This window comes from Mesoplodon densirostris, chromosome X (genome assembly GCF_025265405.1).
Source record: "Mesoplodon densirostris isolate mMesDen1 chromosome X, mMesDen1 primary haplotype, whole genome shotgun sequence".
NCBI lineage: Eukaryota > Metazoa > Chordata > Mammalia > Artiodactyla > Ziphiidae > Mesoplodon > Mesoplodon densirostris.
The window spans coordinates 39,893,158-39,908,020 of record NC_082681.1 but is presented as its reverse complement, the minus strand read 5'-3'; the positions used below and the strand labels follow the sequence as shown (position 1 = coordinate 39,908,020).

The window sequence follows — 14,863 nt, the reverse complement described above, 5'->3', positions numbered from 1 at the left end:
CCAATTAGTGATTTTGGATTCAAGGAACATTGAATTTATTAATGATCTATAAAAATGGATACTTCTGAAGTCATTATTGTAAAGGATACGTCTAATAATTATGAAAGTACATGATAATAAATCACTGTGTATATGTGTAAAAAAAAAGAGTGAACCATATGTAAACTATGGACTTTGAGTGATCCTGATGTGTCAATGTAGGTTCATCAATTGTAGCATTATTTTGGTCTTTAATCTGTAACCAGATTTTTTGTCTTTAAGATCTACACTCGTTCCGTGGTTGAATCCATTGCTTCACCAGCAGCACCAAATAAAGAGGTCACACCACCTTCTGCTGAGAACGCCAATTCCAGTACTTTGTATAGAAACACAGATCGGCAAAGGAAAAAATCCAAGATGACAGATGAGGAGATTCTAGAGAAGCTAAGTGAGTTGTTTTTTGTTTTGCCATCATTAGTTTCTTCATGAGAGGGTTTCTCTGCCTAGGGTGGGAATTGAACCTTTAAAAACTTGAACCTGCTTGCATGAACTCCAGGCTCCCTGACATCACAAGATGAAAAGTTTGAGACTCACTGTGTTTTCCAGATCACCCCCTCCCTCATACTCCTAATTGCACAGAAACCAAGCATTTTCACTTGAAAAACATCAATTAAGGTGAAAACTTCACTAAATGAATTAAGTAGTAAGTTTTATTTTAAGATTACACCCCCAAAGGGGATCAGTCTGATGAAAAATGTCTTATGATCATACCCCAGGGGCCCCCACCTGATCAATCATGATGGATAATTCAACCTCAAAACCCAACACAGTCAATCAAAGTGGGTGGCCACGATAAAATTGCCTTTCCTCTTAATTTAGGAACATTGCTATGTGGACAGGGAAGCAGGGCCAGCAAATGCTCACAGCCTCCTTCCTGCAGTGTCATTAGTGTACCCAGGCTTGTGCATACACACTCGCTCCATTTTACAAACCACTCCTCTTCCAATTAGCTTTCTGGGTCAAAGAGATTTAAAAAAAATTCTCTGTTGAGAAGAGTCAAAGTTCTGTGAAGCACATTCATTAAACTCATACTACAAATGCATGTAACAAATCACTAGTTATCTACAGTTCGTGCCTCCAATCTGACTAACTCCTACTCATCCTTCAAACCTCAGCTCAAAAGACACCTCCTCAGGAAAGCCCTCCTTGTCTCTCTCAGTCTGAGTCAATGGACCTTCTTTTCACTGCCTTTATTGCAGCAAATATCACACTGTACTTGTCTGTCTCCTTCACTAGACTGGGAGCTCTTTAAAGACAGAGATTGTGTCTTCTTTTCCCGTACATCCAGCTCTAATAAAGTGCCTGGTACAGAAAGGCACTTAACGGATGCTTGTTGATTGAATGGGTGATAAAATGAGCAGACAAATGCATCTTTACTGGGTTCCTACTTACGTGTTCTATGCCAGAGTCTTTGGAGGAAACTATAGAAAAACAATTTCCTGATATTAAGAAACTTACAATTTTATTTGGAAGATAAGATTTAATAGTGTGATACAATTAGAGAATAGGAGGCCATCTTGTTTCATGCGACTGTCTGTCTAAAAGAACTCAGGAAAGGAAGAGAGCAGTGCAGGCTATAGGCCACAGGAAGACTCTGCAGAGGTGGTCGTAGGGCCATTTTGCCCTCCAGGGGACATTTAGCAGTATCTGGAGACATGTTTATTGACACAGCACAGGGAATGCCACCGGCATCTAGTGGATGGAGGCTAAGGATGCTTATAAACACTCTATAATGCAAAGGGTAGCCTCCTTCCTTTCCCCTCTGCAACAAAGAATTATTCAGCCCCAAATGTCAACAGTTCTGATGTTGAGACAGTCTGACACAGAGGTATTTGGAAAGGCAAAGGTTTGGGTTGCAGTTGTCAGCGCTCAGAACTGGAATTGAGGGACTTTAGCCAACCGACTTTACTGTACATGATTAAACATGCCTCTAGTGCTAATACCAACTATTTCCTTAATAACAACAGCAATAATTCCCATTTATTAAGTGCCTTCTCTGCTGACCACTTTACATACATTATCAAGTTTAATTTTCACAGTAATCCCTTGTGGTAGATTTTCATAGCCTCATTTTATAGATCAGTGAAAGTAAGCCTCAAAAAGCTGAAGTGACCAGATCACCAAACTAATGAGTGGCAGAGCCAGAGTTGGAATTCATATCTGTTTGCCTTCAAAGCTTATACTATTTCCATTACCCACTTTGCTTCTGCATTTGCCAGCTGTCTATTTGTGTAAAAGGGAAGGAATAAAGGAAAGAATTGCCTGGATAATTTCAGTTCAAGTATTCAGACAATTGCCTCAGTTTTTTTTTCCTTTATTTTACATGACCTGAGAGAATATATCAGATTTTTAAAATCTAGCAGCCTTGCTTTTGTAAAGTTGATTATTTGATAACTGTTTCAAGTCTCAGTAGATTTATTATAATGAAAATACATTTATAGCTTTCTTAAGTTCACTGACAGAGAAACAGGCATTATTTTGAGGCGGGGGCAAGATCTTGTTTAGCTTGCAAACTGTAATGGTTCTGGAGCTGTGGTTTTTATAATTTGTTGTTTATTCTGCCCTACATTGAGCAACATGATGAAGAGGGAAAAGCCATGTTTGATTACATTTTTAATTAAGAATTAAGTCAGTTTTTTTCTCCATTGGAGAATGCTTGGGCCTAGAGAGAATCTTTTTCCCTCCAGCCTGTGGGCCACCTGCAACTCTCAACCCTACCTTGTGCTCACAGATGTCGGCAGGGCACACCTGCCAAGAAATGGAGGAGTGTTTTTCACGAAGCAAATCCAGGCTGAGCTTTACTGCAAAGTCTGCAAAGTCTGTCTTTCCTGCTTCTGCTTCACCATCACCCTCTCTGGGCCCTGTCTCTGCCACTTACTCGCTTATATAACCTTAAGCTAGTTATTTAACCCCTCTGAACCTTCATTTCTTATTGGCCAAATGGGGATGAGAATTGTAACTACATTTTAGGACTCTGTCTATAGGATGGATTTTATGTAGCCCAACCTATGGCTAAGAGGACAGGTATTGGCGTCAGAAAGGCCCAGATTCAAATCACAAGCCCATTGCTCCCAGCTGTGTCACTTTAGGCAAGTTATTTTAACTTTTCTGGACCTTTTTTTCCTCATTAAGAAAAATGGGGATAATAATGGTACCAACCTTATAGCATTATGATAATTCAATGAGAATAATGTATGTAAAAACCTCCAGCAACAGTACTTGGTACACAATAGGTGCTCAATAAAAGGTAGTTACTATTTTATTACATGAATATAAAGCCTTATTAAGATAATACAATAGGACAGACTTTGAAGTGAATCATAACTGAGTCTGAGTCACAGACCCAGCCCAGCTGTGTGTCCTTAGACAAGTCACTCAACTCCTCTAAAATTTAGTATCTTCATCTGAAAAATGGAGACGATTGTACTGGTATAATGGGGATTTTGTGAGGACCAAACGAGGCAAAGTATGTAAGACACCCAGCACAATAAATAGTTGCTTAGAATTATTATCCTGTGTTTTCCACCACGAGAGCAACCGTATTTTTCAATATAAAAAATTGGGGGGCTTCCCTGGTGGCGCAGTGATTGAGAGTCCGCCTGCCGATGCAGGGGACACGGGTTCGTGCCCCAGTCCGGGAAGTTCGCACATGCCATGGAGCGGCTGGGCCCGTGAGCCACGGCCACTGAGCCTGCACGTCTGGAGCCTGTGCTCCGCAATGGGAGAGGCCACAACAGTGAGAGGCCCGCGTACCGCAAAAAAAAAAAAAAAAAAAAAAATTGGGGCCTAGGATCTTCAGGGGGACAGAATGTTTGAAACCAGCAATAATCCCAGATGTATGGGGCCTGTACAGAAATCAATGAGGAGGAGGAGCTTGGGGAAGGAGTAAAGGAGCCTGTACTAAGAGGCAAAGTAGAGGGAAAAGGGAGACAGGGAGGTAGGAAAATGGCCTACGGCCCATACCAGGGTGGACCCCACCATAAGCGTGGGGAGGAGGGGAGGGTGGCCTCACCTTCAGTCTCAGGGATCTGATTACTATGATGTGGGCAGCCCAGACCACAGAGCTGTCAGGCTATTCTTCCACACAGATACTGATTGTGGGAGCCAGACCATGGGATCATTAATGGCTGAAATGAACAGATCATCTTTCAGTTTTACACAGACAGATAGCCTGGGTCTGCCTTGTTCATTGTGGTCTGGTCTGAATCTGCTGGAAAATAAAGAAACCCCTACATTTTAGTGAAATTTTTCAAAAGGTGCTGACTGTCAGCAGAATTGTGCAATCACCTCCTCCTCTAGTCCCTCCCCTCCCCCAGCATCCCCCACTCAAAACTCTTTCTCCGGATCCCCCCTCAGATAGAACTAATATTAGTTTAGAGAGTTCTTTTGCTTTTTCTCAGAAATCAAAACCTTCATTATGCCAAACAGACAGTCTTTTAATGCTTGGAGTTCAACTTCGTTTCTTTGATATGTAGGAGAACACACTGATGGGCTTTTCTGTCACTGAAACCACATCATGAAGCCTATTTTCAAATACTAGTATTTAGTGATTTCTTAAATCCTTGTACTTTAAAGTGAATGGTTTGTTTCTCATTTAGGAAATTTCTCTGGTTGGAAGTTGTTCTGGTATTGTCGTCATTTTTTTCCTTTTGATGTTGAGTTGCTGATTTTTGTCTCTTTATGCCTATTGTGTACCAATGTTTTCTCCTTTCTTTAGTATAACTTATGAACACAAATTATAATGGCTCTGATGAAAGAGGTCACTGTAAAAGCTTGTTTTGTAATTTGGAATTGTACACAAGGCCTGCTGTTCACTTGCTTAGCATCAGTAGATGGCAGCACACACTATCCTGTGACTGGTAATGAGCATGAGGACGCCATTTTATTTGAATAGCAGTTAAATTCAGAAGCAGAAGCGCATCAAAATGGTTGTCTTTTGGTAATCCTCATGAAAGGATTTATTCCCAGTTGTTGTTGTTATTGTTTTTATCCTGCATACCATGGAAATAAAAGTTGAATAATTTACTGCCATAAAACCTCATTAATAGAGACACAGATGTAGAGAACAGATGTATGGACACCAAGGGGGGAAAGCAAGGCGTGGGAGGTGGGATGTTGGATGAATTGGGAGATTGGGATTGACATATATACACTAATATGTATAAAATAGATAACTAATAAGAACTTGCTGTATAAAAATAAAATAAAATAAAATAAAATAAAAACCTCATTAACTAAAGCCTGCCAATTGGAATTGGTCATAATTCAGACAGTGGCTTGGGCTGAAGCTTATTTGCTTTTGTTCAGTCTATGGAAAAGAGTTTGCTCAGCAACTTAATAGTGTAACTTTCTTAGAAGACTTTAAACTGCTTAATAAAACTGTGGTTTCAAGTGACTTTAAAATCGTCATTTCATTAAAAAAAATTTTAAGTTCCAGGTCCTTACCCATTCACAGCTGGCTTGAAGGAGGGTAGTTCTCAGTAATGTAGAAATCTGTGAGACAATTTGAAAAATGAAATAGCAACTCAGAAATCATTAAATTGGTAGTATTCTATAGAGATAGCTCAAGTAAAATACATTCTCTAACCCCTGCCTTAAAATACGGGGAATTTACTAAATGAAATTCCTAATTTTATTTGAGTTTAATTCAATAGACATTTATTGAGTAACCAATGTATTTCACATACAGCATTATATGAGGAAGCACTGAGGATGCAGAGATGAATAAGACATGGCCCCTGTCCTTACGACACAGTCTATAAGGGGATGTCAAATAATTAGATATAGATAGATGGTGTATTAAGTACAGAGAAGGAGAGCAAGAGCAAAAACAAGAAAAAAAGCAAAAGAGGAGGCAGAAAGAGAGAGAGAGAGAGAAGGTACAATGGCAGTACAGAGAAGGGAAATTATTAACTTTATTCCAAAAAAATCAGGGAAGGCTTCCTAGAGGAGGCATAACTGAAGCTCAGTTGAAGCGTGAATAAGGACTTGCCAGGAAGAAAACTTAAGAAGGACATTGCAGGCAGAGAATAGCATGTAAAGAAAGTATAAAAGCATATGGTTGAGAACATTAACTTATTCAGTGCCACTTGAATATATCAGTAGAATTGGTGGTGGATATGGGGGCTGGAGTTTTAAGAGAGGGAGCCAAATCGCTAAGCAGGATCTTATCATGAGCTACAATTCATTTGTTATGGTGAGAGCATAAAGTTCTAGTGGGGAAGTGGGGAAGATGAGATGGAGAATGAAGCAAGAGCCAGATACAAAGAACCTTGCATTCTATGCCAAGGAGTTTGAGCTTTACCCTGTAGGTGTTAAGGAAGCATCCAGGACCCCTGAACCAGAGAATCACGTGATCAGGTCTGCACTTAGAGTATCCTGACAGAGGTGTGGCGCCTGGACTCGAGTGGGCAGAGGCTGGAAATTCTGAATCCAGTTAGGAGGCTGTCGGAATAGCCCAAACAAAAAATGGTGAGGGCCTAACTAGAACAGTAGTAATGAGGAAACGACAGATTCAAAAAGTATCTAGGAGGTAAACAGATATAGGCCCAGGACTCAGTGGACAACTACACATGGGGAGTGAAGGTAAGGGATAAGTCAGGGTGACTCCCAGATCTCTGACTCGGGCTACTGAGTAGACAGATGGTAGCACCATTGACTGAGATTGGGAATACAAGAGGAAAAGAATTACAACGACTCACATATTGTGAGTCTTATTTAACCTAACTGAAACATGGACTTCTCTTACAAAAAACAAACAACAACAAACCTAACAACCATGGATGAACAATCCATGAATGAAACATTTAATTTATTATTTTTTCCAGGTATACTATCTACTGGTAGGTCTGAATTAAGTTGTTCACTAGCCCAGAAAATAGATCATGTCTAAATTAGCACGAAGTATTGTCTGTAGCACACAGTTTAGCTCTTGAATACATATTTGCTTGTTCACATTCATTTAGTCAGCAAATTCAGTTGGCAGCCACTGTTCTGGGCACTGAAGTTACAGGGATGAAAAGACAAGCTTCCTACCCTCAAAAAGAAGCATGTAAGTCTCATTAGAATGATCAGAGAAGATTTCACAAAGGATTACTTGATATTACACTTAAATAATAAATAGGAATTCATGGGTTTGATAGGAAAGGGAAAGGGGGAGCATGTCTAAAGACCAAAGCCTTGGATAGTGATGGTGTTGCTAGGATATAAAGTCGGAGGGATGGAGCGGAAAGGAATAATATGAGGTTAGACTGGTTAGGTAAGAGCTAGATTCTGCTGGATGGTAAAGGGCCTTCTATGCCAGACTAAGAAATTTGAAATTGATCCTGTAGTAAGGGGGAACTTTTGATGATTTATGGATAATAGAGTGAAATCACTCTGAAGTAGGCTGACCTCACATCTCAGTTTATCCAAGACAGTCTTCATTTATGAGTTACATGGTTACCCTATTCCAAAGGCATTGTGGACAAGGAATTAGAGAAGGCAGAGTTTAGAGGTAGGTAACGACTAGCACAATGGTTTGAACAAGAGATGGTGAGGACCTGAACAATGGCAGTGGCCATGGGTATGAAGAGGAGGGAATGGATAAGAGTGACAATTGGGAGATAGACTCCACAGACCTTCTCTTGATTAGTTCATGTGTATACATCTTGTTATACTAACTGACTCTACACTTCTTTGAATAGGGGCCATGTTAGTAATATATAACTTAAAGGTAATGATACTGACGTTTGCTTCCATAAGGAAAGAAGGGAGGGCCAGAAGTATCCAAATAAATGATTCCCTTCAAAGTAGTCCACTTGAGAACTTATTCCCACGATGCTGCCATGGCACGGAATTTTTCGGTACCTATCTGAGCATTGCATTGGAGAGTCAATGTCACTTCCTTTAGATTTATTCTGACTGGTGGCAAGTATTGATCCTCTGAGTAGTGGACTTGAAATCGCAAAAACCAATATTTTTTCCCAGAGCCAAACATGATAAATTAATGGTTTTCTTGTGTGGCTTGTTAACTTACTCCACGATGTTTGTAACAACCTATAGAAACAGAAAGTAGATGAGTGGTTGCCTAGGGATGGGTTGGTAAGCAAAGAGGGGGTCAAGAGTGACCGCTAACAGGTACAAAATTTCTTTTTAGGATGATAAAGATGTTCTAAAATGAGATCATGGTAAAATTTAGTAAATTTGCACAACTCTAAAAATTTACTAAAAGCCACTGAATTGTACACTTTGAGTGAACTTTATGGTATGGAAATCATATTTCAGTAAAGCTGTTAAAAATGTTTGGAGTGCTAATAGGGTCCTAGGTTCTGGGATGTATGGAGTTTTTTTAGGATTTTATTTTATAATCATACAAATTTTTATGAAGGTATAGTTGTTGTACAATATTATATTAGTTTCAGGTGTACAGGGATGTAAGTTTTTTAAAACAGTAAGCCTCATTACTTTATGATTAACCTTTATTCTTTATTAGAGCCATTCCCCATCCCCCATAGCCCTTAGTGCAGTACTGGGTGCATATTAATTGCTCAAGAGATATTTGTCCAGCAAAACTGAATGTACTGTAGCACTCAATTTTACTCCAATTCAGAGAAGATAGTGATTTTATTAACTACTATGTACAAGTCCTTAGATGTTTTTATCTCCTAATCTACAGTATCCTTTTTGGGAACTTTTAATAAATGTTGGGTTATGATCAGTCCTTCTTGTTTCCCAAACATCATCAATTTTGAGTATAAGCATCTGGGTTATTACTACTAGTTTAATTAATATATTACTGTTTGTTACTTTAAAAAATATATCATTATCCATATAAATTATGTAAATCACATAAGAATATTGCTCTAATATTTTATTTGTCATTGACTCTGGCATCTTAAATTTTAATATTAAATAGAGGAAAATCAATCAATTTAAATCTCTCTCTCTCTCTCTCTTCCCTCCCTCCCCTCAGGAAGCATTGTGAGTGTTGGTGACCCAAAGAAAAAATACACAAGATTTGAAAAAATAGGTCAAGGGTAAGTGATTATTATGTGAACTATCAAAAGATGAGCACCAGAGACATATACTAAAATGCAATAACAGCTTGAATTTCTGGAAAATTATACTTCTCATTTTCTAGGTTGTATTCATGTTTTGCATTCTTAATATTGGCCTTTCTGGCTGGCAGACTGTTAATTAACCTAGGAACATATCCTGCTGGAATCTTCACTATTGTTAGGTTAACAGTGAATTATTTACAGATGCTTTCATCCCATAGAGTTAGACAATTCAAACCGATTCCTCTAGAAAAGCAGTAGAGTTAGAGAAACCTCTCAGCTTGTATGAAAACCCCCTTTATCCCTTTCCCCCTCTACATCTGTATGGATGTTATGCTTAACTTAAGATCTTGTTTCATTCTCAAACTGTAAAGTGACAGAGTGATGGTAGGGAAGATCCTTATTGAATGAGCCAGAGGTGGGCAGAGTTGGCTATCTGAGTAAGGAAGAAATAGATCAATAATCCCTAAATGGGATAGAGTGCATCATTTTCACTTAGTATGCTTGTAGGAATAAAGATTCCCAGGCTCCACTGCCAGAGATTTGATTCAGAAGTCTGGAGCGGGGCCCAGTAATCTGAACTTTGGAACAGTTCCTCAGATAATCCTGACCATCAGCTAGACCTGGAAACCAGGGGGCTAGATCATTCACCAGAGCTAAGGGTGGGAGTCACCAGTTCTACAAGCCAGCTGTAATTAGACATGTTTCTCAAGCCTTAATGTGAAACTAAACAGGAGTGCCTGAGTAGGCAACAGGGTTTGAAACAGGGAAATGTTTTGTTTAAAGAGAAATGAAGCGTTCTAAAGGGGTGTCCTTAAATGGGAAATGAGACAAGATATTTAGGTGTACCAACAACTGTATGCCAGGCACCCCAGAGGTCTCCTGACTGAAACAAGGGGCTGGGAAGAAAGGGATACAGCTAATGTGCCTGCAAAATTGTGCTAGCCCCTCAGCCACTGGAGTCTGTTTTCAGACAAGGGAATGTAGGATTTCTTCAAGCACCTCACTGCTTTTCCTGGGATTCTTAGCTTCAGAAAATTATATACTGTATATAACCTTGACTGTTTTGTGATTTTTTATATTTTATTTCATTTTCCCCCTAGCTTTTTTACTAAAGTTTCTTTTGAAATTGCCAACTTATCTCGGGAAATAAGGGAAAACATTCATTAGACATTTTGGCTAGAGGGTAAGAGGGACACTCTTGGGGACTGTGCCTGGTGGGAGTCAAGGTGAGAAGACCCTAAGAAGGAGGCAGAAACTAAGGGAGAAATATATGGCCAAGTGTCTTCTTGCAGTGGAAACCGTAATTTTGCTGCATTTAAACTTTCTAGGAGGGTAAAATATACACCTGTTTGTGCTCTTGCTTCTTTCTTTGTCATTTGCTGTCACTGGTATTCTCACGTGCTCATAAAAAAAAGGTTTTGTGGTCTCTAGAGGGCCCCTAAAACTTAACGAGTCAAATAGTGTTTCTGCCCATTGCTCTAGGACAGTGCTGTCCCCTAGAACTTTCTGTGATGATAGAGATGTTCTACATCTGCACTGTCCAATATGATAGCCACTAACATGTGGCTGTGGAGCACTTGAAGTGTGTCTAGTGCAAATGAGAGACTGTATTTATTTGAATTAATTTATTTGTTCAGCACACACTTATTGAACACCAACTATATGCCAGGCACTGTGTTAAATGTGAGAGAAACAGAGCTCACTAATGAATAGTGTGGGCCCTCAAGGAACTTACAATCTATAGTGATGAATGCTTGAAGAGGCTAAATAGGGTACCTTGGGTGACATGCTTACTCCATTCACCTAAGTGAAGGGTAGGGCTGGCTTCTGTAGCCATTATTTCACCTGGAGTTTTCCTCCTTAACTTCTAGTGAACTAGAAGTTCTAGTGAACTGGTTGTTTTACTTAAGTCAGGAAGCCATGCCTTCTCAAGTCCATGTACAAACCTCAGCTCACTTTCTTTTTGTCCAAAAGGTTAACACCACAAGGAAGGTTAAAAAAACACAGTATTTTGTACTAAGGTGACTTGGAAGGCAAAAGTTACCTTTTAGATTTTAGTTTAATCTAGTTGTATCTTTGATGGAGCTAACAATAGGAAGTGATACACAATCCATAGAGAAGTAGCATTCCAGATCTTTGCTGTCCAATATGGTAGCCATGTGGCTATTGAGCACTTGAAATGTGGCTAGTCCAAACTGAAGTAAGCTACAAGTAAAAAATATGCACCTGATTTCAAAAAGTTACTATGAAATAAACAATGCAAAATATCATATTAATAAATGTTATATTGGTTACATGCTGAAATATTTTACATACATTGTGTTAAGTAAAGTATATTATTAAAATTAATTTTACCTTTTGAGCTTTTTAAAATAGTTTCCCCCAAATTTAAAATATGGCTCACGTTATATGTCTAATGGACAACACTGCCCTAGTTGTAGGTTTAAATGGGAGCTATTTATTTATTCATAAAGTGTTTTTATATTCGGAGTTGTCTTTTGGGGAGCGGAAAATGTTATAATTTTGTTTTGATTGCTCATTCTCACTTAGACCCAACTGAGCCAAAAATATCATTGAATTTAGAAAAGAAAAGAAGTAAGAGATGGTTTCAAATATCTCCCAGATACTAGGTAATGAAGCAAGACTGATTTCTCCAAGAACAAAGATTAGGCTGCCAAACAACTTGGCATACCAAAGAGATTTCCCCTCCTGGTTGTTATTTATGCTTCTGACATCTGAGGGTGCAAAAGGAAAGTTCTCTATTTCTGCATACCTTTGTAAAGCCTTTATAATCTAAAATGAAAAATCAAAGGAGAAATCCTGCTTGCCGCTGCGGAAAGTTCTCTTTTATATTCCCAGCAAGTTCATCATTTTCAAGAATGATGAAACCAGCAGAGAGTTCACTCTTAGACCCCATTCAACTTTTAAATAAACCCTTAGAGGGTGGGGAGTCTTTTTGATTTATCCTTTTGTCGCCTTTACTGTCTAGCACAGTGCTGATGTATTTGGTGGAGCCCCCCAAAACAATTTTGTACAGTTTCGATCAACAGTCAGAGTTCATTTGGCCAACCTCAGGGATTTACAGAGCTTCCCCTGTCTGCTTCCCCCATCTCTCTGGATCTGTTTTTGCCTCAATAAATATTTGTTGAACTAATGAAAATGTTTGTCTTTCTAGCTCTCCCTTCCCTCTGTCCTCTGTCTTTTCATGAGTATATACATGTGTATCTTGCTCTTTCTGTCTCTGTTTTTTGCAGTGTGTCTTTAACTGTTTCTCATAATCACTAGATCAGCCTCACCACATCTGATTTTGTTCTCCTTTGGGTATTTGTGTGTGCTGCATGTCTGTCTTTTTCATCCATGTTGGCTTCACCTTCTGCCCATTTTCACACACACCCCCAACCAAAATGGTCATAATATAAAATCAAGATGTAATTATGTAGCTTTTTAAGATATAAGCTAGTAACTTAAATCTATTTATTTACTGTAACTCTATCATTTATTTAATTAACGAATTATGATTTTTTTTCATTTTTAGTAGACTTTTGTTCTCTGTTCTTAATTTTTAAAGGGAATGAGCAAAATATTGATTTATTTCTTTCTAGACCAGAAAAGAACCCACTTAAATTAATTTTTCTTTTACTTACATTGCTCTCAATGGATTTTCCCATGATTTATTGACCAAGTTAGATAAACTAGTCTCTACTCTCAATTTATAGAGTTTTTTTTTTCTTTTCATTGATGGTGACATTCAAACCTATGTCTGTAATCATTTGGAGCTAGGAATAATCAGCTCCAGTATTCCATTTTTAGCTCCCTGGAGCACAGGAGCTTACTCTTGGGAGCCGGATTTGAGAGGAACCTCTCCATTAATCACCCTCATCTACTTGGAAAACAAAATTTTTCCAGCATGGGTTTCTGCCATCCCAGCATTCAGGCCTGGAGCCAGAGAATTGGGCTCCATCTTCCATAAATCAAATTCAGAATTGCATGTCTAATCATTTGAGGCCATAGCTGTGAGTGGAAAGCTAAAAATGACATTATTTCATCAGGTTTGCTGTGAAAAGTGTTCTGTACGTGGCCACCAAATCTAAATATTTTGAGCAGATGTATGTAAAGTTTTAAAAAAAAACAGAAAGAAAGAAAAAGGGACCGGTACCCACCCCCCAAATATCATTAACTTGACAATATGAGTTTGTCAGAAATACATCTGGTGGAGACTTAAAGAATCTTCACTCTTTAGGATAGTTATATAAAAGAACTTGTTGAATAAATGAGGTAGGGTGAGACAGCAAAATTAAATATTTATTTTCAGTCAACAGCTATCATTGGCAAACCTGTGTAATTCCTGAGTAAGCAGTAGCTATAGCTATGTAACAGAGGGCTGAATTCATGAACATTAGCAGCTGTCCAAACATATTTCTCATTAATATATTTGAATTCATTTTAAGGTCTTTCCTTAAATGAGAATGCACTGAACAACAGACTCTTTTTCTCTTTGAGGTTTCCATTTGTTTTCTCTTCAACATTATAATAAAACAACTATTTTTGAGGAAGCAGCTCAGAGGAAATGGTTTGGATCCAGTTTAACAAATAATGTGTTTCCTTCAGGGAACTTTTGTTGAGGGCCTACTATGTGTAGTGCAGAGTAGTAGTTAAGAACCAGGTTCTGAACATTTGACGGGGAGAAACGGAAAGTTGTATCGAGAAATAAGCAGGTCTGCCCTACTTCCAAATGTGTGTACCTTTCCCCCCATACTTTATCCACACACTATCTTTACTGTCATCTCCCCCATGAATCTCTCTATCTGGCTACCCCAGCCCTAACTCATCTTTTCTGTGTATGTCCTGAGTCCTACAGCTTTGATCCACACAGGCATGTGTACACCACTTATATCTTAGCTTGTTTAGACATGTAAAATTGCTTGAAACTTTGAAAACCATGATGGAATAAAGGGAGAAGTTTTGGAAAATTTGAAGAGAAAGACAGAGTCCAGATTCCGAAATCAGAAGGCTATGGGCAAGTTATTTAGTTTTTTAAGCACCGGTTTTCTGTCATTGTAAGCAGAATTCACATACCTCATAAGGGTGTGAGAAATGAATGAGAGAAGGTGCTTTGCACAGTACATGGCACATAGTGAAGGGCTCCATAAATGATAAGTTATTTTTAGGGGTAAAAGTCACACCCACAGTTACTATTATTATATAGAGCAAAATACAGTAAGTAATGTAATGTAATTATAAAGAGCTATGGGGACAGAGTGGAGGGACAGATCATTTATAGCCATGGAGGAGATGTGATGAAGAACTCTTCAAGGAGGGTGCGTTTGAATAGTGACTTGAGAAGGTGTGGGATTTAACAAGTTGAGATTATGGGAAGTTTCCGTTGAAGAAAACCAAATGAACACTCACTTCAGACTGTAGGTTTCATTCATTTTGATATCCCTAGGGCGTGCAACGATGTCTGGCATAGAGTAAATACTCAGCAAGTATTGGATGAATGAGTGTCAAAAAGACCAGAAGAATTAAATCAAGAATTCCAACTCTATAGACAGTCAAAGGTACAGTTGGCAGGGGAATTAACAGGTAATAATGCTAGAAAGATCCGTTGGGGCTGTGTTATGAAACAAATTGAGAGATACAAGCAATACTGTGGGGTTTTTTATTTGTTTGTTTGAGTTTAATTCTTTTAAGTAGATAATACTTGGACATGGTATAACATTCAGAAGGTACAGAGGAGTAGACAGTGAAAAGTAAGTGTCCCTCCAACCCTTTTCCCTCAGCCT

The 14,863-nt window shown here is 38.6% G+C and overlaps 1 protein-coding gene across 7 annotated transcripts in view; it reads left to right on the top strand.

The window, feature by feature from the left end:
- Window positions 1-14,863, top strand: part of PAK3 (p21 (RAC1) activated kinase 3) — a 117,980-nt gene that overhangs the window by 63,790 nt on the left and 39,327 nt on the right. For all 7 annotated transcript variants that reach the window (XM_060088104.1, XM_060088102.1, XM_060088103.1 and 4 more), the window contains 2 exons: window positions 262-427; window positions 8,993-9,056. In XM_060088104.1, the coding sequence (XP_059944087.1) occupies window positions 262-427; window positions 8,993-9,056 (230 nt within the window). The remainder of the gene's footprint in view (window positions 1-261; window positions 428-8,992; window positions 9,057-14,863) is intronic.